Raw genomic sequence first — 27,668 nt, 5'->3', positions numbered from 1 at the left:
TTTGTACATGAAGTGTTTGCAGTCAACCCTCCCTGTCCATGGCTTTTCATTCATTTATTCTGCCCATCTCGGATTGAAAATACTTGGAAAAAAAATGTCAGAAAGTTCCAAAAAGAAAACTTGAATTTGCTGCATGCTGGCAACTATTTACATTTATGTAGTACTTACTTTGTATTTACAACTGTTTGCATATCATTTACATTGTATTAAGTATTATAAGTAATTCAGAGATGATTTAAAGAATGTGGGAAAATGTGTGTAAGTTGTATGCAAATATAGCGCCATTTTATATAAGACAGTTGAACATCCACACTGATACTGAGGGGTAGCTGTGTTGATGTCTGTTTTATGTCAGGCTCTGGATATGCTCAGAACCTGACTCTCAATCTAGTCAGTCTCGCAAGATTTAATCCCATTGGCATTCATGGGTTGACCAGCTTCTGTCATCTTGCAGTGTTGAGCCTGGGCACAGATTCAGTCTCACTCTCTCTTTATAGTAAGATTTTACATTACCTTTATATCACCATGGTCCTGTCTGCCAGCCTTGGATGATGTGAACCTATCCCATGCAAGAAGTCTAGAAATTAACAGACTGCTCTCTGATTATACCAGTAACCTGGTAAGTCATTATACTTCAAATTCGACATTTTGGTTGGCTGAGAAAGAACTTCATTTTCTCCTTGATTCTCTCTTTGGAAATTTAGTTGAAATATTCTGACTCTTAAAACTTTCTATGCTTCAGTTTTTCCTTTCTGTAAATGTTTGATCTCATTTACCCTCTCCCAAATTATGGTAGGCATAATTACCATAATTATATCTAGTCCCAGACAGTGGCTAGAATGTCTGGGTAATGCTGTAGAGATTCAGAGAAGGAGGTGCATGTCACAAAATGCAAAATGTATGACATCTGGGAAAATTAATCACTTTCATATTCTTAATTCCCTGAAGAAAGAATGTTACGGAAGTTGAAAGCATTGAGGAGTGTCCTATTTCTCTTTGTGGGCACTGCGCAACCTGACAGCAGGCCCATCAGACTAGAAAGTCTCTCCTATAGGGGTAGTTGGTGTTTCTTCCAGGCACTGCTTTGATTTGCACATTTGAATTCATTTGCAGAAAGATGACCTCTGGCTTAGGAAGTCTCTCTGTATAGCCTAAGTACTTATGAGTCTCTCCAAGAAAATGGGTCCAGTTATAGGAAGTACATTATACCCATTTTCCTTCTGACTGAAATTAGAGCCACTGAGTTACAATCCTCAGATCCTTAAATTGCTTGGTTGTGTTTGAGATGGCCTCTTATCCGGGGAGCCATAGAGATAATTGAAATCAGCTAAGCCAGGGGGTGAGGATTCTCTGTGGACTGGAATCATGGTCTACACTGGACTGTGTTGACCTTCCTAAATGATCCTTCTTTGAGGGACACAGTTATTAAATGTTTTTTATGGTCCGTGCTTGCCTCTTCTTACTTTGTGTGTCATAAAATTTACAAAAGGCACGGTTATGAAAAATGGGATCCAGCAAATGCTCTCAATTTTGCAAGCTTTATTTCTCCAGAATGCATCAATGCCAGGTTTTTGGAAGGAGTTATTTCACTGTGTAAAGACACAGTAAAGATTGAAGGAATACTCACTTTTTCCTTCTCAATCTATTTTATTTTCAGTAGAGTTGGTTCTGATGATTCTTTCAAATTTTTATTTAGTTTTTAGATTTTCTTTTTCTTTCTTTTCAGCACATGAGCCTGGGGATTATCTTAAAAAATATTTTTTATGATCTGAAAATATGACAGTACTCTTTACTACTGTGTCTTAACAGTGCTTAATTTTTAAATAATGATATTAATAGTTTTATGGGGTAAGTCTTTCAAATAGCTACTCTAAATCCCATGATATTAAAACTTATATGCATGTGTAAGGAATGTGTGGGAAAAACTTTTTTAAAGCTTTTATGACCATGGAGTTAAAGTAGAAAAAATTGCTTCAATATGTAATTGTATGCTCAACCTAAACTGTGTTAGGTAGAGTACTTATTTGACTTTCCACTGATAGACTTTTTTCCCAGCTTGGCAAATCAGACTGACTTGTCAGTATTGAAAGAGACTTGGAATTGAACAGGGAATCTGTGGGTCTTAAAGCCGCCAATTCAATGTGTTTTACAATCTGTAGACTGTGTTTTCTCAATCTGTGGATACCCTAATGTGAGATGTCTATAAAGTGTGATGTCTAGAACGTATCTACATATTCAGTGTATGGGAATTAGTGTTCTGGCCTGGCCTACCTCTAACATATTGTTACAACTCTGTTCTGATCAGCTGTAATATTGACGCATGCAAATAATTTCCTTTAAAAAATATAGAGCAGATTGATGTCAGTCTCTCAATTATGTTTTGATATATTTTCTTGAGTGGGAAAGAAAGGGGCTGAGTTGCAGTTAGAGTATCAGGAATTTGATGTGTTCCAGAGTTTGCCCTTGGGAATGTGCCCAGTATGAAACTATCACCCGTGACATATGTCTTGGTGGAAACAAAATGAAATATGTTCCTCTAGTCTGTTCCTTGCCTTAAAGTCTGGGCTGTGACTGTAACTTAGTTATCTTAGAGCATTATTTGTTTTATTCTAAAGGATTTTCAAAAAAGGAGATTGCACCAGCTCTATAAAACTGTGATGATGTGGAGAATGAGAGTTTTCTAAATGCTTCCTGAAGGTTTTCATGCGGGCGTCTTCACTTCCCTCTACCCCTAACCACATGCCTTAAGAATACTACTGCAGCAGTTAGCACAGATTAGTTTTTGAGTGTGTCATGTCCTACAAGTGTGTTCGGATGATAGAAATAATTGAGAGCCACTCTTCTAAAATATGTATTACTGAACCATTAGAAACGAGTTGGAGATGGATATTGGTATAGTCACATGCAGTCTGAATTTTTTTGAACAGCTCTTGATTTCAGATCATGCAGCCTGATTTTTGGTTCAGACATTATAGCCCTATTCTACACTTATGTATTTCTTAACATCACATTAATTTTCCAGATTTTTTTGTTTTCCTTTTCTTTTTAGGGGGTAATTAGGTTTATTTCTTTCTGATTTTTTAAAATGAAGGTATTTGGGATTGAACCCAGGACATTGTGCATGCTAAGCACACAGCACTCTACCACTGAGCTGTTCCTTCCCCCCTTCCAGATATTTTAGCCAAAAGAAAAACTCAGACTGTGATGAAGAAGTTTTTAACAAAGAAGGAAAGTAGATGATATTCTATAACAGGTAAAAATGAGTAAGAGTAACGTATGGTTCTTACGATTTTTTCAATTTTAATGAAAATCTCATTGATTAAAAACATTATAGATAAAGAAGAGATAAGATTGATAAGATAAAATTGTGTGTTAGTAATAGTCATTTAGGGCATGAATTACATCATCTTCTGTATTATAAGTGCTCATTTATTTAAATCTTCTATAGCTATATAGCTCTCTTTATATTGTTTTCAAGTGAATACAATGGAGAATATTCTGCAGCGCTTGATTCTCTTCTCTTAAAAGGCAGACTATTTAATTTTATAAATGAGCATCCTTGGGTCATTAGATATTGGGGTTCAGGTGTGCAAAAGAGTTGGTAACATATGGCCTGTTCCCAGATGTCCTAATTGAGCTTTAGAACTTTCCCCAAGAGGTTTGAATTACTTTATCTAAATGATGTGTTACATGTGCAACAAAAAGGTGCTTTGGTCATAAAAGGAAAAAAATAAATAAATATGTACTTTGCAAGGTACAAGGATCTGCCTTTACATTAACTTCTCTACAGTTATTAGAAGATAAAAATCTTACAACTCATATGAATGACATTAATTGGATGACCACAATTTCAGATGATTCACTTTTAGTATCTACAGCATTCCATGTGTTTCTCTTATTATGTTATTTTATATATGCATTTCCCTCTATTTTAGTATTTTTTTTTCAGGCAACATAGCGTATTGAACTCACCCTGGACTTTTTGTCTGGTTCAGAATTTTCTGTTTTTATCACAGTTACAGATTTTTCACTGAATAGTTTTAATATTTTTATTAAGAAAAGTTAAGTATGCTCATTGCAGAAAATTTATGAAATGTTAAAAAGCAGAAAATGAAAATCATAGTATTAAGTGAAAATGACCATTGTATACGTAGTATGATCTCAGCTCTGTGAAAAATAGGTGTCCTCTGCGTGGGAGAAACATCTGAAAAAAAGGAAAAACAATAAAGGGCTAATATGGAAATTGAGGTTCATTGAAGTGATGACTTGCTCAAAGACCCTCTCTAGAAAGTGGATAATCTGTGATTCCAGCCTAGTCTCTCTGACTCCAGCGTGTGCTTGGCATTTTACTAGGCTGTTTCCCAGGAGAAGGGAAAAATAATACACAGCGCTATGGGATATGCGTGGTTTGCAGCGGGTGGATGGAGAAGGGGCCCAACGTTCTTACAAAGATGCAACTGATGTTTGGTTGTGATTCTGACAGATAAATGATTTTCCTAATGAGACAAAGAGTGTGTGAACCTAAAAGATTCCTGTTAATGGAGCTATGTCCTTTGCGGGCCAAGTGACACCCGTTTTACAGAGGAAACTGGGGTCCAGGCATATTAAGTAAGTTGCCAAAGAGAACATGGTTGGTTAGTGTGAGATCAAGGAGGTCTTTTCTAAACTCCTCTTTATGTTTTAGATTTCACTTTCATGCTTATGTTAAAACTGTGCTGGTACTGCCATTTTTATCTAGATATGGGTGGGGAAATGGATGGAATTCTTTTGAGATATAAGCTTGATCCTTTGGTAGTTTAATGGAATTTCCTGTTAGACATTAGGGCTCTGCAGACAGTGAAGGTTATGGAAGGTTAACTGTTGGTTGAGGGACCCTGGATCACCAGCCTGCCTGCAGATTGGTTTGAGCTGGGAAGCATTATGAGAGCGATGCTGGTGTGTGTTTCAGCTGGGATGTTCAGACAACAGTGGCAGAACATCTTTCAATGGGTGGGCATTGCCTTCCTTAAACAAGGCAAATAGTTAATATTGAACAGAAAATGTCAGATGTTAAATGCATGACTTTTCTTCAAATCCTGACTCTGCACTTGGGTTATTAGCTGCTGCATGTGAAATGACTCTAGCTTCATTTTTATTTCATATTGTGACAACTGAAATGTTTGTAAAGACTAAAAATAGGAAACAGGCAGATCTTTTTGATAGTTAGATCTTAGTAAGAAGAAAAGTTTATAAGTGGGTGTGGAGAGAGGCATTGAATGCTTCGTATTCCTTTTTACTGGTAGGGTACGTGCTGAGAAAAGAGACCACTTTTTTCTTGCTTTCTCCGCTTCTTTATGCTTTCAGCATCAGTGGGTTTTCTTCTTTCTTTTTATTTTTCCTGAAAATTCTTGATTTTGCTGGGGACAGTCAGCTCCATCTTCTCTGAAGCAGATGGTCCAGCTCCCAGCCACGGGGCTTTCTTTGCCCTGAGCTCTTTCTCAGCCCAGGCACCAGGGCCAGTCAGTTTAGTGATCTTTTGGCTGCTTGTGCCACAATAACAGACGTGATTCTTTTCTGGTGTGTGACTGTGTGGGGAAGGGTAGAAGAAGTGTGCAGTAGCAGGCAGGCAATGCAGGTGCTTTATACAGATGGGCCCTGTTCTGCAGTTGGACAAAGAATGATGGCCCCTGAAAAAAAGACTTGAACTTCCTTATGCCCCACCACGGCATTTCACAGGCTAGTTGTGGCATTTGTATTGTTTGATGTCCTTTGTCTTTCTGTTTTTGCCACCAGTTGTGTGGGGAAGTTTTGAGGACACAGACATAAAGAATGACATTAGATTCTACTCTAGTACTTGTTGGGGTCAGAAATAGGAGAATGTATGCCTTCTTAGTGTTTTTTCTTTTTGATGAGAAGGAGCAGGGAAGTAAAAATCTCAGGAGAGCAGTATCGGTTTTCCGGTCACCAAGCTCATTAAGTTAATATTTACTTTTAAAATGAATGTATTTGCCAGCCCTTCCTGCTGTTTGTTTGGGGACCATTTAACTCACACGTGAGAGTCTCTAACTAGTTTCCTCTTCCATTTGCATTTCACTTCGGAGACGAGTGACTAGTAGGATGTGCTGATCCCTGCTGTAACCCTATTTTTTTGTTTGTTTGTTTGTTTTTGCTTCAAAATACTTTTATAACTAAAGGAAGGGAAAGAAATGAAGCTTAGTCATTTTTTTCCTGTTTCTCAGTGTCTACTGATCAATCTTGTTAAACTCATTTCTACCAACTCAGTTGGCACATACTTAGGGGTTTAAGAAAACTGGAAATTTTATTTAAAATACAACCTCAGAACTCCAAGATTACATTTGAAAACTTTTGATATTTCTTATCATTATTAATTCTAATACCATTATATATTTCATTATGAAATAACACTTGGTCATTAATGAAAAAATAAAAAAATACAGATGATATAGAAAATTGGAAATTAAAAAAATTAAGTTGTATATTTGGTAAAAAGTTTTCTTTCAGTACTATTAAAAAATACCCTTTACAGAACGTTTACAGTTTCTTTTCTTTCATCTTGGAACATGGTGTGCTCCACTATCATTTAAGCCTTTTTTTTTCTTTTAAAAAATAAAGATCTTTTCACAAAGTATTGTAATTTTTAAAATTTCTGTATCCTGCTTTTTTCATTTGTCAGCAATGCTATTTTGAGACATCTTTTTAAAGATAATTGCTAGTTAAGAATGAAAATTAATTTTTATTGTTTCTGCTTGCTCCTGGAGACTTTTACATATTTATATTGTGTTTTGCTATCTTACTCAACTCTATTGGCTCCACTGTTTTTCAGAGTTTGCCTTTGGATTTTCTAGGTATATAATCATGCCATCTGCAAATGATTTTTTATCACTTCCTTCCCAGTATTACATGAGATGATTTTATCAGTTTTTTTCTCTCTTGATGCTTGTAACTTTCTAAATGGAAGCTATTGTTTTTCCTCAGGTCTCAAGTGAGTATTTTTTCAAAATTAAAAAAAATTGAGCATAAAGTATTGATTATTTCAACTTCTCTAGATATTTAATAACCAAAGGGTCCTCAAATATGTCTTACAGTAACTTTTGTTGGTGAGTTTTTAAGCTTTCTGTGTTAGAGAACTGCCGATTATGTGTGATTATTTGAAGGCTGTTTTGAGGAATTATTACATTTATTTTTAAAAAAGAGCTACCTTTTTATTCATTATCTTCTTGTCATTCTTTTGGTCTTGGAAGTCTGTATGTTCAATGTTTCTGTGTTGAAAGACATGAGTGTGTTCTGCAAGATGTTGCCATTAGGGCAGGGTATTTTTACCTAGTCAGAAACCTGACAGATGCTTATGAACTTTTAGTGAGATGTCTACCACTATATCCAGGATCAGCGAGGCTCACCAATTCGGAGAGGAGTCTCAGGAACTATTGATGCAGTGGTTGATGGGCTGGGTATTTTTCTTCGAGATCCTTATTTTCAAGTGGTTGGCGCTGGCTGTCCTGGTTGTGACTGTGTGTGCTCTCTCACCAGGGCTGTGTCGCCCCACCTTACCCTGGGCTCCCTCTGAAGCTGAGTGGAGAGTAGAAAGCACAGGAGCAGGAGCTTTGAGATCTTGATTCTCTCATCTTCCAGCTGGGGCTCCCCCCACCCAATCTATGTGCACCTCCTTTTTTGGTATCTGTACAACAAGGATCATAATCTCTACTGGCAGTGTTATGATGGTTAATCAGATAATGCTTGTAAATCCTTTAACAGACTTGGCACAGAGCGGGCACTCTACTTCCCAGGGCTTGATTGAGGCACTCACAGCATCCCTCGTGCTTGGTGACATTTATGTCACACTTCTCTCCGTGTGAGCCCTCACTTCTGTGGGACACAAGCTGAGGGCCACAGGGTGCTAGCTTTATCCTGGCACCCAGTGGTATCGTTTTAGGAACCACCTCATTTTAAAGACGGGGAAATGGTGCAGTCCAAACTTAGTCTTCTTCCTGTCCCTGCCCCCACCCTCCCCCATCTCAGTGGCCTTGTCATGACCCTGTGCTGACTGGATCTGGCAGGAAGGGAACGTCCACTGCGGGGTTTGTGAGCTCCGTGGGTTTTGGTGGATGGGATTTCACAGAAGACAGAAGACAGCTTGATGTTTGTGAGCATTCTTAACCGATGTTTTAGTAGGAAACAGTGCTTGCATACGTCACATCTACAGTGTGCATCTGGTGACAGGAATTTCTAGAAGATCTGTGTTGATCACCCCAGATACAGAAGGAGGAGAGTCTTCCCCTGCTTTTCCACTTCTGGATTGGTGCCGCCCCCGCAGGTTTCTCCTGCTAATGTCTATTTGGTTCTCTTTCTTGGTTACCAGCATTTTTCCTGGAATCTATTCATTGTTGGCAGGGTGGCCCCCTTGTCCCTATTCTGTGTGTCCTATGTCCATGTGTTGAGGAATTGGGGGATTGTCCTTGTTAGATATTCTCCCCTCAGAGGTGCTTATTGTCAGGATCTTGGGACCTGTTTGAACAGATATTCACATCTTTAAAATCATCTCTTATTTTTCCTTTGGGGGCCAAAGGCTCCTGGGGACAGAGATGCATTTTTCCCTCTCTCTAGACCTCGTTTTTTCGACATAGTTGTTCAGCATCTGCTATGGGCTGAATAAGTGTTGCTTGAATAATAAACGGACCATAATTTTGGGGATCTTTTTGGTGAATTTATTTCCATAATTCAGACATGAGATTTATTTTCTCTCTCTCTCTTTTTTAGAATTCACCATTTATTGATGATGAGACTTGGGAAAAAAAAACCTTAAATGTTTTCTCTTTGTGTACATTATTGTCTTCCCTATAATATTGGCATTATTATTTCTGCTTTTACAGATGGGGAAACAGGTTTAGAGAAGTTAAGCAACCAGCCCAGGTTCCTGGGGCTAGCTAAGTGGCAGAACTGGGGGAGACCTAGACGACCCCCTTCCCGACAGCTCAAGTAGCAGCTGGGAGGGACCTGCTAGATTGTTGGCCTTTTAAAGTGAGCACTGAACGTTCCTTGCATTTAAATGACGATTGAGTTCCGTTTACTGTAGAATTGTGTGACTTTTAAGTTGCAAATGAATGCTGAGAGTGTATTAGGGTAGCCCTTGGCTCTGGGACTAATTGAGAAACAAAATGAAAGCGCTGCAAACAGATTGATTTTCCCACTTAGGGTGGGTGCTTCCTCCAGTCCCGTCAATCCTGTGGCATTTGCCTAAAGGATTCTTTCTCATCTAATTAAAGAGTACTGGCCAGGTATTATGCGTTGTCAATAATTTAGTACTCGTGTCTTTTTGCCCCTATGGTTAGTTTGGAAACACTTATTTAGAGTAATCTGTGCACGTATTTTAAAAACATAAAATGACTGTCCATTTGTGCGACAGTGTTTTTGCTCATCTAGAGCTTATGGGGTTTCTGCGCTTATCTTGAAACTGACCTCTAGAAAAACTGTTGGTCCAGTGTGGTAACCTTTCCCAGAAGTCGCTAGCGTGTAATGGGGGAAACACACTCTGTGATTCATGAGCATGTGTTTTGGGGTTAATTCTCTTTGTATCTTTGGTTTTTTCCTCCTTATTCCCAAGATACATACAAATTAAACATTGGAGATTGCTCATCAGTGCACTGGATTTTTGTCTGGGGTTGTCCTTTCTCTAAGTGGGGAGTTGGGGGTGTGAGGGCGGGGCAGTTCTTACTAACTTCGGTAGTGATTAGGGGGATGTGTCATTCTTATCCCAAACATCCTAAGCAAAGACTGTCCTGAATGTGTTTTTACTGAAAGCATTTCCTGTCATTCTGGGTAGTTTATACTGTTTATTTATTTACCTTTGTGTAAGGAAATTCTTTCTTTACTGTCCGTCTTATCTTCGATCAAAGTTTCCACCCAGCGACCCTTACTTAAATAATATTGTCTTGAGGCTGTATGTGTTTTCTTTCTTTCTTTCTTCTTTTTCTTTTGAAAGTTTTTGAGTTTTTGCCCCATCTGCACTCTCTAGTATTCCTTAATTCTATTTATGACTATTGTGCAATGAATATTCATACTTTCCATCATTAATTTGTCAATGTGCAGGCTTCCTTGTACTATAATAAAAAAAATTCTGTCTTTTATTTATTTATTTTAAAGTTTTTGGCATTTTTCTTTGTCTTCTTTAAAATTTTTTCCCTGGGATTTGTAATCCTGTGTTTTCTGCCCTTAACTGAGACATATGTGCACGTTTAAACTGCACGGTGTGGGATGTCAAATGGCTTAAAAGGATTTCTGCTGCAGCCTGAAAGGGTGCCTCTGTGCCTTCTGAGGGTATGGTCTAACCACATGAATACCAATAATTTGGCATCTTTTATTTTAAGACAGGGGCAGCTGTTACTGTAGTTGAATTTGACGATCTTAGCTGTTTTGCTCCTCTTTCTAAAGGGCTATTCTCCATCAGTGCATCTCTTTGACAGGTTTGGTAGCAGACTTGGGTGTTGGCATGTTGATAATGTGACACCAGGAACCGAAATAAAAAATCTGAAAAGGAGTATCTGACATGTTCAGAGCATTAGATTTTAAGGTATTATGTTTGTTTTCTTAAACTTTTTTCCAGTTTATTTTTTAAAAAGATAAAACACTTAAGCATTGTGCATGTCAATTCATTTTTAAGTAATTGTAAGGCAGAATCTCCACCTACCTTGCACTTGATTGGAAGGTCCAGCAGTGAAAGCTCCTCTAGAGCATCCAGCGTCCCTTGGAGACCTGATTAGGAAGGTGGTTCCAGTGATGATGTGCCTTCCTGGAGTTCTCAAGGCTTTTATTTAAGTCAGTTTATTATTATCTCTCACCATTGTATGAGAATGCAGCTCTTGAACCTGAAAATCCAGTGATAATTTCACCTGGAGGGTGAGTTACTGGGCATGTAGGAGAAGAGGGAAAGACCCCTGTCTCCCACTTTGCCGTCATCAGAAGTCCTGAAACCCCTTCTCATGCTGCCTGATATCAGACAGGAGTGTTACCGCATATTCACAGCCAGTTTTGCAGGGCTTCAGAGTTTACAAAACAGTTTCACATGTTGTTTCAGTCAGTTCTTGCAACAACTCTGTGAAGTAGTGGCTAAATATTTTCATCCTTGTTTTGGAGAGGGGAAAATTGCATTCCCAGAAAGTGAGTGCTGTGCCCCACCTGTTCTCTGTTCTCATGGTGGAGCTGGGCCTGAAACTGAGGTTTCCTGTTCTTCTACCCTCTCCCCATTATTGTGCTTCACCTGAGAGAGTCAAGATTTGAAGACATTGCATTCAGGATCAAATCAGGGGCAGTGTGTGACCTAAGAGCTCCAGTAATGTGGATTTCAAAATGGTAATTTTCTCTATGTTGCAATATTAATATGAATCACCCACTAATTTGTCCATTCAGATAAATGTATTTTATTTTCCATATTCCGTGACAGATTTATAGGTCTGAATACTTCATCTGACATAGCTGTGAAGAGCATAAATCCTATTTTGTATTTTTCAGATGCCTCAAGAGCCAACAGCTCAAACTTTAGTGGGAATGTAGGCCGTTTGGCTAAGAGAAAAGAAGGGAGAAGTGGCTAGCAACTATCCCCTTGGGAATAGGGAGAGAATACTTGTGACAGCATTACAAACTGGGGCAAAGGTTTGGTGAAACAGGAGGCCGCTTGTGGGAAGAATTCAATGTTAGATATGGATTCGAGCCCGTGTTCCACCATTTAGCACCTTTATTCCAGTGATCCGACCGTCTCTCCAGCCCCTGAGTCTCCGTATCCTCATCTGAGAGTAAAGGCTGTGAGGCAGTTTTGTGAACTGGGCCAGAAATCAGGACGCTAGTGTTGATCTGCCTGGTGTCATAAACCTGCAGTCACATCCAGGCTCCAACACTTCTTGGTTGTGTGATACTTTAACCTCTTCATGCTTCTTGAAACAGGGGCTAATAATCATACCTGCGTCATAGAGTTGGTAGGATCATGATCCTACGTGGATGCCTCACAGTAAATTCCTATCGAAAGTGAGTCGTTTTTCAGTGGTATAAGATAGGGAAGTACCTGATGCCTCTATGACGACTCAAAATGTTAGTTTCTTTTTCTCCTGTATGGATCTGCTGAGGTTAAGCCTAATGAAAGGAATTTTAAAAACCACAAGAATGTAACATTTTAATATTTGCATCAGACTGCATTTATGTAGTTATTGGCCTCATACCTTGGACATTTATTTTTTAAATGTGATATTTTTGTACTGTTAATCACTTAAAATACTGCGTTATATCATGTCTAGGAAACTCATTATAAGCCTTTCGAAGAGAGAAGGCTTTGTGATAAAAGCCAGCTGCCCAGACATTTCCACCCTCCTCACCCATCCCCCAGCAGACTGCAGAAGCAGTGTGTTGGCAGAGATCCAGATTTCCTAAGTGATGGGATTGTTCCCGGGCAGGGAATGAGAGGAATCTGCCCAGATTGGAGATGGCTTCGGCTCCTTTGCTTGCTGCATATTCGTAGCCTCACTCCCAAACTCACCGACCCAGCACCATTTTCCAGTGTTGGGGATGCTGTTTTGACACTGGTCTGTAAGGTCTTCATATTTAAAAAAGTAAGTTTTGAGTCTTCTTTTTAATCCCATGGAATTTTTCTGTTTCTCTTTGTACTGTGGAAGAAGAACCGGGAGTTCACTTTCACTTACAGTTTCATCTCTGCAGCTCCACAGGGTCAGCCCCTGGCGGTGCTCCACGTGTAGCACCTTTCTGGATCTAGTCAAGTTTTGAGATTGTGGTTTTACCTTCCCCAGTTGAGAGGTGGGAAGGTTTAGTTATTGGAGTAGCTCTGGCCAGGAAATTATTGGCTATTGTCAGTGGAATCTGTTTATTTTTTCCACTCCTCTGCATTCCTGGACCCTGAGAGAACTCATCACCACTGGGATTGCACTTCAGTTTGTATCAGCACCTCCCCTTGCTCTGTTTTTGTTAAATACTTGATAAGTCTCTCTTTGAATGTAAATTCAGGGACCCCGATTTCAGAAAGGGCTTTCCTCTCAGCAGTTGTTAAAATAAAAAGATCTGCTGAACACTTTCTGTCCCTTTTAAAATTTGCTGCCTCCTAAATACACTTTTTCTGCAGTTATTCTCAAGAATTTAGGATTTATCGATTTACATACTTTAAAAAAAATTTAAGATCTATATATGTCTAAGTCTAATGAGCGTCTAGGCCTATAGTATCTAGTAGAACTATAATGCAAGCCACGTTAAAATTTATTAGAAAATGAAAAATTTTCTAGTAGTCACATCAGTTTTAGTAGGTGACTTCAGTTTTAGCATGTTATTTAACCCAGTATATCAAAATATTATAATTTGGACATGTAGTCAATATAAAATTATTATTGAGGTATTTAACTTTTTTTTCGACTAAGTTTTCAAAATTCTCTTGTGTATATTTTACTTAACAGCATGTCTCAGTTTGGACTGCCACATTTCAGTCACTAGCCACATGTAGCTGGCAGCTACCTCATAGATCAGCAGAGGTCTACACTGCACCTTTTCGTATGTCTTGAAAAAGCACTGCACCGTACTGGCAATTATTTTTCCTTTAATGCCTTAGAAAATAGGCCTGAGTCTGTGCCTCCTGTCTTTGCCAGTAATTAACGTATATCTCGAGAGATTTCCTTTGTTAGAAAACCAATTGTGGGACAAAATAACCTGAAACGTGAATTAAAATGTAGCACGTGTCGAGTCACCTAAACAGTTGGCTGACTTATTGACTGCTAGTGATAAAAACTGCTTTGTCCTGTATGGTGAGAGTTAGCAGTCCGACCAAGACTCAGCGTTTAGCACCACTCCAGGATGTGTTCTCTCTCTCACATGGAAGCTGGGGAGCTCTGTTTCATGCTTCTGCCGTCTACTGCAAGGCTGTGAGTTGTTTGTGCTTGACACTCCGTTGTGCCCCTGGCCCCCATAACTGTTCAAGGTCATCAGGTTTAAAAGGTGAAAGATGGTTGGTCTTTACGATGCTTTATGTTTCATCTTGTGCACTTGTTTTTCTGGACTCCCTCAATTAACCTTCTTTGAGACGAAGGTTCTCGAGTATTAAGATCATTTAAAAATCTTCATAGTAAATGATTATGGCTGAATTTCAGTCATTGGAGGGTCTGTAGTCTAGTGTTTCTCAAACTTCAACTTGGATGTGAGTCACCTGGGGGTATCGTTAACAGACTTTGATGCAGTAAGTCTGAGGCTGAGATTTTGCATTTCTCAAAAATCTTCTGGTGATGCTGGTGTTGCCAGTCCACAGAGCACACTTGGAGCAGCAAGGATCTTGTGCTGTGATCGCAAAATGCCAATGTTTGATAAGTTTTTATCAGCCTGCAATAAAAAGAGAAAAATAATAATGTAGTGAGTAAGGTTTTCCACTACACTAAAAGCACTCTTGTGTTTTATCTGTTTTTTAAAAAGTCAGAAATAACTTCTTTCCCGCCTTCTGTTACCATGGTGATTGTAAATGGTAGTTATTATTGTTTAAAAAATGATCTTTCATGGCAAAATTAAAAAGCTGACAAACTTAAGTCTCCAAGTTAATAAAAAAGAGATACTTTTACTGATCCACGAACTTCTAGTCTGATGCCACCCCCTTATCTAAATTACTAGTTTATTAATTTTCTTTCATAGCACTTTCAGTCTATTGTAGGGACATAGTTACTTGGGTAGTTGTTTAATGTCATTTTCTCCACTGTGTCCAAGCTCTGTTTTTTCACCACTTTGTCCCTAGTACTTGGCACCAGGTCTGGTGCCTCTTTGTTTTCAGCCAGTACTTCTAGGACAGCTTTATTCAGCAGGTCTCAGTGGCAGTGGTACTGCTTCTTCACGGAGTGTTTTGAAAGTTGGTGGGAACTGACTTTAGTTGTCCAAAAGAATGGAGTGCCCACTGATGTTTGGTGGGTGGAGAGCAGGAGGTGCTAGACATTTTGCAGTATACAGAGCAATAGCCAACCATGTGAAAGCTTATTATGTGCATTCTGCAAAATCTTAGAATATCACTATTGGAGAGTCAGTTGTTAAAAAAAAAGAACCTTTCTATGATTACCTGAGCCAAAAACCTAACCCCATTTAGCATATAAAGACCCAAAATTTCTTTGACCCAGTTTTAATATATTCTGAAATTTTCAGGAATGTAACTGCCAAATACTTCAGAAGTTGTACTTGGATTTATTAGTAACTTTCCAAAGATATGTCCACCGTTTTGGCAAATCCCAAGACCTGTAGCAGTGCTTGGTATTTGAATTGTACCTGTACACATTTGTGGGCAGTATTAGGATTATGAATATACCTTTATGTGTATACACACACACACATAGCTTTTATTTAAAAATACCCAATAAAAAGTGTTGAAAATACTCAAGTGAATGAATTTTACTTCTTTTAAATTCAAATATACTCATTAAAATTCATTGCAAGCATTTTACATAATTAAATCATTTAGTGTAGTCATGCCTATTTGCATCTTAGAATATGTATACACATAATTTACACACATGAAAGACAGTAAAAGCTACTCGCCTTTATTTGCCTTTATATTGCAGTTTTCTCCATTCCTCTGTGTGTATACACTCTGTGGATTCCAAAGGTTTGCTACCAAAAGCTGGTCTGATAGGGTTGGGAACCCCTGTTCTTGTGGAAGTATCAAAGATTTGACTTTTTTTTCCAAGCCGCTCACTTAATGCCTCTGAATTCATTAGCTGCTCTGCATCGTAAAAGTAATAGCAAATGATTCGTGAATGACTGAACGTGGAAAAATGCCCTACCTTACTTGGTGACTTCTTGCCTGGAGCTCCTCAGAAAGGCAGCATGCCCACCTGAGTAGGCATGAAGAGGGTGTAGAGAGTGCTGGTCGTGGCGGCGAGGCTGTCCTATGAGTTAAAGTTCAAATTTGTCTAGTAAATAAAAGGAGAGTATGTTTTAGCTTTCCAGGAAGAATTTAAGATTTTTAGACCAGGGGTCACTATTGTAAAAATTTTTTGACAGTTACATTTGTCTATTCCAGAGTGATTAACAACAAAATCCATTAAGACTCATGGGCTGGGGAGATGTGTGTCTTGCTCAGCAGTTGGCTTGACTGGGCCACCACGCACAAAGGCCAAAGAGGAGTACACAGCACACACTTGGTGCCAGGAAAGGCTCCTGGGACTGAGTTGGAGAAAGATGGCAACAGGTTCTACTGCAGAAAGCCCCTTCAAGCACAGATCATTCGAGTAGGCTTAGGTCTGGCTAGAATGTTGCTCATTAATTGGAACTAGAAAGATAATGGGAGGCTCAAGGATAATTAGCACTGGGAAAAGTTCACTGAAGGTGAATCCACTTATAACAGAGATCAACATTTCATGATTGACATACATATAAGGTTTGATTGGAATTTGGTCTTTTAGAAAGTAACTGATAATCATGAAAATAAAGTTCATTCTAAGTTTTTCTTTGCAACTAATTAGAAAAAAAAATGTGCTGATCAGTAGGAAAAAGAAATCAGTTAAGGTTTTTGGGAATAATTATTCCTGAAAGTTGTGTAATAACACATATGCTGTCCTTTGTTTAAGTATAATCATAAAGAGGGTCCTGTTTATTGACTTCTATTTTTCTAAAAATAAAAATTTAAAAATTTGGTAATCATTTCATTCTCTTCTAAAGCATCTATAAAATTGTAGCTTTTTAAATCTTTAATTATAAAGAGAATCCTGAGATCCTCATTTTCTGTGGACTTGTATATGACAAGCAGTTTTCCAAAATGACTTGAATTAATCTCATGAAATATTGTCTATTTGGCAAGATTTGTAGTGGGTTTGTTTGAATTTTAGTGTCACTGCAGGAAGGGTAGATAGGGAGGAATATTTGACTGTGGAACTTATTTTGTAAGTCGTCAGTTCTCCAGAGGAAGTTTTTGAATTATGACAACCTAAGTTTGGGGATAAATATTTGGGACACAAATCCCCTTATAACCCTCAGATTCTTTGTGTATTTTGTGATGCCAGTTAGGTGACAGAATCAAGGGCTGAAGTGTGTTTATCTTCCGTGTGTCTATCATAGAGTCTTATGTAAGGTGAGCTATTAAAAAATGCTTTCTGAGTGGGTTTTGAATATCATGAATTTATATTCTTCTATGATTTCATATTTGCAGAGTTTCAGTTGCCGAAGGTTGCCATGATAAAATTTAGACTAACATTTTTTATGTTATACTTTATAAAGTAACATTTTCAGCAATAATCTGAATTATGACTTAACTGTTTACTTCAAAGAGAATAGTTTGTTCCCTGAAATTAATAATAATTGAAAAAAAACCCACACTAGATAGCATCTGTGCAGGGATCTTTCCCCTCAGTTATGAATCATGACCAAAGAGAGGCCTTGTAAATTATGAATATTCAGAAAACAATGAGGCATATTCTCCTGTTACAAAGATAACACTGGAGTTAATGGAAGCGCCATATGCCTAGGGGGAGATGTCATCAAGACAAACATGTAGTTTGTCAAAGTGACGTTTAGACGAGGGTAAGCAATATTAACCCAGTCATAAGCTCTTGTCAACTTTAAGTCTGTTTTTAAAAGTAGCTATTTTAGGCTTATTTGTGTATCGCTGTCGAGTGTAGCAAGTGATTTGAAGCCATCAAACTTTAGAGTAAAGGATAGAAAATTACATAAAATTTATCAGCATTTGGATTTCTTCTTACCAACTGCTTCACACAAACCTTCTTGATTATTATGTGAATTATCTTGACTGCTTTGACCCATCGTATTTTATTATGAAATACAGGAGAAAGCAAGCTACTTTATCCATCTAAGGTACCACTTCCATCCTGTATAGAAAGAGGTGTTAGAAAATAGAGACTGTGTAATATAACAAGTATTTGTTATTAGCAGTCACCCAAAGGAGTATAAGACCCTCTGATGCAGCTGCCACACAACTGGGTAACGTGTACACTTAGGGAAGTACAGGAAGGCTTTCCAAGAGGTGTGTCGGCCTGGATGGTTTTAAGGGAATCTCTTTCCAGATCCTTAACTTTGATGTGTAACTTTGATGTGTTCTTTCTGAAAATTGATCTTCCTGAAAACACACACTTGGTCTGGGCGTCATGTGGAATCTTTTTTCCCACCTTTTCTTCTACCATAGCCTTCTCTTGTTTCACAAAAAACACTATTCTCCACCCACAGTCTTACTGTTGAGCCTAGGTTTTCAAAGCCCTGATCATCAAATGAAGGACCAGTTCATAGTTTTGATGTCTGGTAAATTTTAGTGCCTCTTAATTTTCTCCAACTGCATCCACTTTATTTTTTTTTAATTTGGTCTTTATTTTATTTTTTTAAACATTTTTTATTGATTTATAATCATTTTACAATGTTGTGTCAAATTCCAGTGTTCAGCACAATTTTTCAGTTACACATGAACATATATATATTCATTGTCACATTTTTTTCTCTGTGAGCTACCATAAGATTTTGTGTATATTTCCCTGTGCTATACAGTATATCTTGTTTATCTATTCTACAATTTTAAAATCCCATCTATCCCTTCCAACCCTCCACCCCCTTGGCAACCACAAGTTTGTATTCTATGTCTGTGAGTCTATTTCTGTTTTGTATTTACGCTTTGTTGTTGTTGTTGTTGTTGTTGTTGTTTTTATTTTTTAGATTCCTTATATGAGTGATCTCATATGGTATTTTTCTTTCTCTTTCTGGCTTACTTCATTTAGAATGACATTCTCCAGGAGCATCCATGTTGCTGCAAATGGCGTTATGTTGTCAGTTTTTATGGCTGAGTAGTATTCCATTGTATAAATATACCACATCTTCTTTATCCAGTCACCTTTTGGTGGACATTTAGGCTGTTTCCATGTTTTGGCTATTGTAAATAGTGCTGCTATGAGCATTGGGGTGCAGGTGTCATCCTGAAGTAGGGTTCCTTCTGGATATAAGCCCAGGAGTGGGATTTCTGGGTCATACGGTAAGTCTATTCCTAGTCTTTTGAGGAATCTCCACACTTTTTTTACAGTGGCTGCACCAAACTGCATTCCCACCAGCAGTGTAGGAGGGTTCCCTTTTCTCCACAGCCTCTCCAGCATTTGTCATTTGTGGATTTTTGAATGACGGCCATTCTGACTGGTGTGAGGTGATACCTCATTGTAGTTTTGATTTGCATTTCTCTGATAATTAGTGATATTGAGCATTTTTTCATGTGCCTTTTGATCATTTGTATGTTTTCCTTGGAGAACTGGTTGTTTAGGTCTTCTGCCCATTTTTGGATTGGGTTGTTTATTTTTTTCTTATTGAGTCATATGAGCTGCTTATATATTCTGGAGATCAAGCCTTTGTCGGTTTCATTTGCAAAAATTTTTTCCCGTTCCGTAGGTTGTCTTTACTGTTTTACTAATGGTTTCCTTTGCTGTGCAGAAGCTTGTAAGTTTCATTAGGTCCCATTTGTTTATTCTTGCTTTTATTTCTTCTAGGAGAAAATTTTTGAGATGTATGTCAGATAATGTTTTGCCTATGTTTTCTTCTAGGAGGTTTATTGTATCTTGTCTTATGTTTAAGTCTTTGATACATTTTGAGTTGATTTTTGTATATGGTGTAAGGGAGTGTTCTAGCTTCATTGTTTTACATGCTGCTGTCCGGTTTTCCCAACACCATTTGCTGAAGAGACTGTCTTTATTCCATTGTATATTCTTGCCTCCTTTGTCGAAGATGAGTTGACCAAAAGTTTGTGGGTTCATTTCTGGGCTCTCTATTCTGTTCCATTGGTCTATATGTCTGTTTTTGTACCAATACCATGCTGTCTTGATGACTGTAGCTCTATAGTATTGTCTGAAGTCTGGGAGAGTTATTCCTCCAGCCTCTTTCTTTCTCTTCAGTAATGCTTTGGCAATTCTAGGCCTTTGATGATTCCATATAAATTTTATTATGATTTGTTCTAGTTCTGTGAAATATGTCCTGGGTAATTTGATAGGGATTGCATTAAATCTGTAGATTGCCTTGGGCAGTGTGACCATTTTAACAATATTGATTCTTCAATCCAAGAGCATGGGATATCTTTCCATTTTTTTAAAGTCTTCTTTAATTTCCTTCATCAATGGTTTATAGTTTTCTGTGTATAATTCTTTCTCCTCCTTGGTTAGATTTATTCCTAGGTATTTTATTACTTTGGGTGTTATTTTAAAGGGGATTGTTTCTTTACTTTCTTTTTCTGTTGATTCGTTGTTAGTGTAAAGAAATGCAACTGATTTTTGAACGTTAATCTTGTAACCTGCTACCCTGCTGAATTCTTTGATCAGCTCTAGTAGTTTTTGTGTGGACCTTTTAGGGTTTTCTATATATAGTGACATGTCGTCGTTATATAGTGACACTTTTACCTCTTCTTTTCCAATTTGGATCCCTTTTATTTCTCTCTCTTGCCTGACTGCTGTGGCTAGGACTCCCAGGACTATGTTGAATAGGAGTGGTGATAGTGGGCATCCTTGTCTTGTCCCAGATTTTAGTGGGAAGCTTTTGAGTTTTTCACTGTTGAGTACTATGCTGGCTGTAGGTTTGTCATATATAGCTTTTATTATGTTGAGATATGTTCCCTCTATACCCACTTCGGCGAGAGTTTTTATCATAAACGGGTGTTGAATTTTATCAAATGCTTTTTCTGCATCGATTGAGATGATCATGTGGTTTTTGTCCTTTCTCTTGTTGATGTGATGTATTACATTGATTGATTTGCGTATGTTGAACCAGCCTTGTGTCCCTGGGCTGAACCCCACTTGGTCATGATGTATAATCTGTTTCATGTGTTGTTGGGTTCTATTTGCTAATATTTTGGTAAGGATTTTGACCCATCCACTTTATTAAAGAGTGCATTACCAATGAAATTTATTCCTTATGTTTAATGATTATTTATTATGGTAAATATTATGCTTTCTATGTCCTATTAATAATTATAGTGTAATTATAGATAATTGTAATAAAAATACAAAAATAAAAATATAGAAATAATTACAATAACTAAATCCAGAATAAAAATATTAACGCTTAGAGTTTTGTGGTCACAGGAAATCAAAGGCATTTACAAATTTAAAGTATGTATGAAACTTTTTGTTGCAAGGAAGTACAATAGAGTGTTAATAAATCAGTAAAAGACTTTCAAACATGAATATATTAGAGTGAAATTCTGAAGGGAAAGAGGAATGAAATATCATTTCCATGAGAAAGGGTATGATGTAAATCTTCCTAGTCCTGTTCATGTATGCTTTATATGGAGTATGGTGGGAATGAAATCTCCATCATATTTAAGCTTTTCCGGACATATTAAAAAAAATAGTGCTCAGAAAGTGAAAAGACAGTCCACAGAATGGAAGAAGATTTTGGTACATCATATGTTTGTTAAGGAGTGAGTATCCAGAATATATAAAGAACTAATACAACTCAATAACAAAATGACAGTCCTATTAAAAATTGTCAAAGGGTCTGAAAAGACATTTCTCCAAAGAAGATATACAGGTGGCTAATAAAAATATGAAAAGATGCTCAACATTATTAGCCGTCAGAGAACTGCAAGTCAAAACCTCACACCTACTAGGATGTCTAAAAGAAAAATAATTACAAATGCTGGTGAAGGTGTGATTCAGCTGCTTTTGAAAACAGTTTGTGGTTCCTCAAATAGTTAAACATAGAGTTATGATATGATTCAGTAATTCCACTCCTCAGTATACACCCAAGAGGAATGAAAATATGTCCACACACAGACTGTTCATTGCAGCATTGTTCCTAATGGCCAAGCAGTGAGAACAATCCAAATGCCCATAGACTGATGAATGGATAAATAAAATGTGGTGTATCTATACAATAGAATGCTATTAGTTAATAAAAAGCAATGCAGTATTGATAGATGCTGAAACATGAATAAACTTTGATAACATGCTGAAAGAAAGAAGTCAGTCACAAGGAACTATGTATTGTGTGGTTCCACTTATACAAAATTTCCAAAACAGATAAATCTGTAGATACAGAAAGTGGCTTGGTGGTTGCCTAAGGCTGGATAGGAGGGTGATGAGAGGATTGGGAACTCACAGCTAAGGAGTGTGGAGTTTCACTTTGAGGTAGTGAAAATGTCCTAAAATTTATGTGTTGCCATTTGCACGACTTTGTGAATATATTAAAAGCCACTTTAAATGACTAAATTGTATGGCATGTGAATTATACTTTAATAGAGCTGTTTAAAAAATAATTGTTCTATTTTTAAAATGTCAGCGGTAGCAATATGGTAGAAATGGCATAATTTGTATCCTTTAAATAAACATGGTGAACTGTTGCAGATGTAACCTTAAAAACTGAAAAAAAAATTTCACCATATTTCTGTAGGCTTAAATGATCAGTTTTTTGGTTGCATTCTATTTCATTGAGTTGATGCAGGATACCTTGCTCATTCTCTTCCTCTATAAGGACTGTCTCGTATTTTTGACTTAAAGAATGAAAATTACTATACATTTTAGTCCCCCCCCCCCCGGCTGTTTCCCTTAGATAAAATTCTACATGACTGTTAGGAATGAATAGGTTGCTGAGATTTTTAATAGGTATGGCCATTTTTTTTTTTCTGAAGGGTTAAACCAATTTTTATCATTTAAAATAAAATTTTACTCTTTTGTTAAGAGTAATGTGCCCCTACCATAGTCGAAGTTCCTTTAAATTGTGTTTATTTGACTAAATAAATTGGTTTTAAACCTATTATTACCTCATCAATAATGAGCATTTTTTTTTTATTCGGTGAGCGTTTACTGAATTCCCACTCTGTGTCAGGACTTGTGCTAGATACTGGAGATACAAAGGTGAGAAAGACTTATTTAGCCTGTGAACTAAAAAAAAAAAAAAAAAAAAAAAAAATCCCACATCTCATGGAGATATAATTAATTTTAGTAGGTAAAATGAGCTCTTTGATTAAAGTATAAAAAGGAGTTTGAGAAGGAACATGGAACCAGTATAGGAGGGAGGTTATATATTTGTGCAGCTTGAAAGATGAACCAGCCTTTGCCTGGAGGAAAGATGAAGGGCAACGAGAGGGCATCCTAGGGAGAGAGTGAATTATAGACACAGCCACCAAACGCTGTGATGTGGACAAGGAGGTCCCAGAGGTTCCCTATGGCTGAAGAATTGTCAGCTCCTTCGTGTTTCCTATTTGTTCATTAGTACATGCAGTTGTTTTTATTTTTAGTATGCTTCCATTCTTTGTATTCCATTCAAATGTTAATATTTTTTATTATGAAAAAATTGCACTGTAATCTTTACATTTCTATCATAGAATGGAAGATTTTAAAAGACTGTACAGTAAGTATAGGTATAGTTACATAAAATTTAATTTAGTCTTCATTTGAATGAGTCACAAAGAGCCATGCTTACCAGTGTCGCTGGTAGGCTCAGATGTGAGTTGTTTTGGAGCTGGTGTGTTTTGGGGTCTGGCAGCAACCTGAGGTGGAGATGAAGGTGTGTTGTCTCCATTAACTATGTATGAACAGCATGAGTTTTGTACCACAGTGTTTGTAGGTTCATGATTATCTATTCCATTAGTCCCTTCAGCAGCCAACGTGGTGGTTGTCCTTGCGGAAGGCTCTCCATTTTCATGTAAGGCATCACCATTTTGCTGTATTTCTATGGTTGGAAATGAGCTGCAGTTTGTTATGTTTTCTTGCTCAATCACCAGGCCATCGAGCACAATGGTTAATTCACCAGTTTGCACTACACCATTCTTGGTTTCCAAGAAAAGTTTTAATTGTTCTTTCATTCTTTCCAATTTTCTATTGTGTACTGAGTGCTTGTTTCAGATCTGTCGTTGCTCTCCCTAATAAAGCATCTGCTTTTAAAGTGTGGTGACTCCAAACTCGAAACTCCAACGTGGTCTGTGGGGTCACATTTACGGTTAGCTGCTCATCCCACTTTGGATTAGAAGAACTACTAGATTTTTCTGTTTTCTTACCTTCTCCATCTACAACTACTTCTGTATATATTGCTGTTCCAAACCAGTTATTTTTTCTTTTTAGTTTGGCACTAGAAACAGTTACCTGTAGCTGTAACCTTCCACTGTGGTTACTATTACTAGTATCAGACCTTGGTGAAGCAGTGGCCATGTCCCAAAATTCAGCTTAAACTCTGTACCAGGAACTGTTCTAGACACTGTGGATATAAAGCTGAGTAAGACACGATTCCTTCTTTCAAGGAGCTTATAGTCTAGAGAGGAGACAAACCCGGCGCGAAGCCGTTGGCTCCCGGCGGCCACGGCTGCGGAGCCTCCTCCAGCGGCCGGCGGCCTCAGCCCTCCAAGCCCAGGATCGCCATCTCCCCGGGGGCGCAGCGGCGGCCCCGCCAGCCCAGGCCGCCTGCAGCGACTTGGAACCCGCACGCCGCGCTCGCCCAAATATTAATATTAATATTAATTTTTGTCATGTTTAAGACAAACATTTTATTTTGGTCTGTTTTTGACTCTTTATCATAATTACTTTTAATTTTTACATTCTTATCACATAGAATTATGATTACTTGTTTAAATGTGCACCAGTGGAAATTTCTTAATTCATAAGATTATGGATTTGACTGATCCAGCAGCAGGAAAATCTCATTTCTGAAAATGTCTTCCCCACTATGTGGTGAGAAGAGTTGTGAAATGCATGTGGAGCCCATGTTTCCCACACCAGTTCTTTCCCTGTCTGACCCCTTAATGATAGATTATACAGCCTGATATTATTCTGAGTGTTGAGTCAGGAAGCCAGAGCACAATTTCTCTCTCTGTCTCTCTCTTTTTCCTTCCGTCTTTCCTGGTCAGGTGGCTTCATTTATTTGACCCAGATTGCCAAACCAGCAACCTTATTCTCTATGGGTCTGTGGCAGCAGTAAAGAGACAAACTTGTTCACATCTCAACAGCCTGAGATTTTTATTCTTTCAGTAATATAGTAGATACTAAGGTGTGACAGAATCAAAATATAATGGAAGGGAAATTGGCTATAGATTGAATTGTGTCCTCCCCCAGTTCCTGTGCTGAAGCCTTAACCTCCAATGTGACTATATTTGGAGGTGGAGCCTTTATGGAAGTAATTAAGGTTAAATGAGGGTATAAGGTTAGGCCCTGATCTGGTAGGACTGGTGTCCTTATAAGAATGAGAGGAGACACCAGAGAGCTTGCTCTCTCTCCCCACTGTGTGAGGGCACAATGAGAAGGTGATCATCTGCAAGCTAGGAAGGGAGCCCTCACTGGAAATTGAACTCTGCCGGATGTTGGTCTTGGACTTTCCAGCCTCCAGAGCTGCGAGACAATACATTTCTGTTGTTTAGGCCAACCAGTCTTTGGTATTTTCTTATGGTGGTCCAAGCAGTCTAAAACAGGAATAATGATGATAATAATAATAATCAAAACAATTATTGATTGATTTATATATGTTAGTTTTTGATTTCCTTACAGCAAAGTATGAGTTAAGTCACATATTTATTTCCACTTTACAGGTGGGGAATCTGATGATTAAATAACTTGTCTCAGGTCTCAGTGCTGGGAAAGAAATCTGTGAATCCCTGTTGAGCTTATGTCCAAGTTGAGGAAACAGCTTTATGTAGTGTATGTTAAGGGGAAAAAGACCCAACAATAACCACACGTAGATTACAGAGTGTTTCCTGCTCACGTAGGCTTGGGAAACTTACCTCCTCTGTTTGGTGGATGCACATTTAATATTCAAGTCTCTGAGAAATTCTTCAGTGAAGAAAGCTGTTTAACTTTACCCTCATTTTTCTTAGATCACTTCCTAGGGGTGCCCTCAGTGATTCTCTGTGGAGCACCATTCTTTGGGCACCCACTTGGGCAGTACAGCCCAGACTGGTCATGAGATCTCTGCATTGGCTACCAAAGGCCTATTTAATTTACAGTGTACCTAAATATTTGTTGAGCATGGATACTTACCACAATTTATTGAATTTTAAAATGTAATGAGACTAAAAGTTTGTGTTACTTTGAAAAATTCAATTGAATTAGCTTTATTTTTGCATAAAGATTAGGCAAAACCCACGAGGTGGAAAGTTATGAACTTTAGACATCTTGACTCTAAGAAATGAAAGTAGTTGCCTTTATAAAAATAAGCTCCTTTGATTTTGGTGAGAGCATGTATGTGGCAGGCATTTTGTAGGAAGGGATGAGGGTCCTGATCTTAATAAATTTACATTGTACAGAGATCTGGAGATTAGGGGTTACTTGTGTCATTTTCAACATATATATATATCTTCACAAATTATTATAGTTGGAAGATTCTCTGCATAACATGACGTTGGGCACTTGGCCTTTTCTTGATAAATAAGCCCTCAGCTTTTTCAGGTATTAGTGTTTTGATTATAGAAACTAACTTTGGGCCTACGCTTGGTCAACAGTTTATCAGTCTGCAACTTCATTTTGTTTCCAATTACTAAAAGAATGGTTTTTCTTTAAACCTTAAAATGATTTAAAATCTCCAAAGAGACTGGTTAAAAGTGGTTCTACAGTTTTCCCCCCTTTTTTTCTGTAACTCAAATGAAGTTTTAGAATTCTAGACATTTGCCAGGTTTGAACTGAAAAAGAAGCTGACCACCTGGGTGAAGGTGTTGGTAGAATTGTTTGGGGGAGGCTTCAGTCTGGTTTCATGATAGCGTTGCTTGAATAATTTTTTAGGAAAATTCTGGGTATTTTCTTTCTTTTTTAATAGGTCATAGCACATATTTGATAACACTTAAATGACTGTTTTTAGACAGCTATAGTTTCTTTACGTTAGATGAACAAAAGTGCCCTCATCTCTCAGCAAATACAAGCCCATTTTAAGACGGGAAGTTCTCCTCTTTAGCATATTGGCCCAAAGAGAAAAAGAATGTTCGTTTTGAATGCAGTGTCCCTGCTGTGTCACACACCCTGAGAATAATTAACCACCACTTACTAGGCTTCTTTTAAGCAGATCATTGATCTGGGAAGTGCTCACTTTGTCCCAGCAAGGGTTTGGTCAGTGGAGAAGAAAATCGTGCCTGACGTTTATGGGTAGAGGTGGTCGTGGGGGCAGCCAGCGTTTTGACAGCAGTTGTGTGCTCTGGATAACTCCCCCCAGTTAATAAAATGAATGCGGACTTCTTTTGATTTCTTTAACCTTGCCACTCCTTGCCTAAACATTCAAAGAAAGGCAATTCTATTATATTTCATGATTTACAAAGCTTAGGATCAGAAGATGTTCATCTCATGGACGCCTCTAGTCATTGAGTTAGTGGTTTACATTAAGATGACCAGAGAGCTCTCGTCCCCCATTTAGTGAGAGGCACACTGACAGTGCGAAGGACCTTTATTCTCTCAAAGATGATTTTTAACAGTTGAATGTGCGTGTGAGTGTCTTAAGCCCAAAGACAGCCCCTGGCTACTTTGATGGACTGCATTATAAATTAGTTAGAAAGTAGCTATCACTTAACCTTTATTTTTTTCCTTTTTTTCTTCTTTCTGCATTAAGCTTTTTTCCCTACTTAAAAAAAATAAAAAATAAAGTGTATGCATACAGTACAGAAGAGCATCCCATAAAAAGATTTCCTCCTCCCAAGTCCCTAGCACCTCTTCTTAGTGACAACTAAGAACAGCATTTTAAAACTCCTTCCATCTTGAACTCATCTACAAAACAGAAACAGACTCGCA

The 27,668-nt window shown here is 37.9% G+C and overlaps 1 protein-coding gene across 6 annotated transcripts in view; it reads left to right on the top strand.

The window, feature by feature from the left end:
- Nucleotides 1-27,668, top strand: part of CDK14 (cyclin dependent kinase 14) — a 556,073-nt gene that overhangs the window by 84,515 nt on the left and 443,890 nt on the right. For 2 of the 6 annotated variants that reach the window (XR_004321561.1, XM_032484026.1), the window contains exon 1: nucleotides 12,426-12,590. The exons of 3 other annotated variants lie outside the window; for them this stretch is intronic. Coding sequence is in view for 2 of the 3 variants with exons in the window: in XM_032484026.1 (XP_032339917.1) it covers nucleotides 12,438-12,590 (153 nt within the window). In the remaining variant the exon portion in view is untranslated. Of the gene's footprint in view, nucleotides 1-12,425; nucleotides 12,591-27,668 lie in introns of those variants that run through there. One more of the 6 variants, XM_032484025.1, reaches the window with a different exon arrangement.

The sequence above is a fragment of the Camelus ferus genome, chromosome 7 (genome assembly GCF_009834535.1).
Source record: "Camelus ferus isolate YT-003-E chromosome 7, BCGSAC_Cfer_1.0, whole genome shotgun sequence".
Lineage (NCBI taxonomy): Eukaryota > Metazoa > Chordata > Mammalia > Artiodactyla > Camelidae > Camelus > Camelus ferus.
This window is presented reverse-complemented; position numbering and strand designations above follow the sequence as displayed.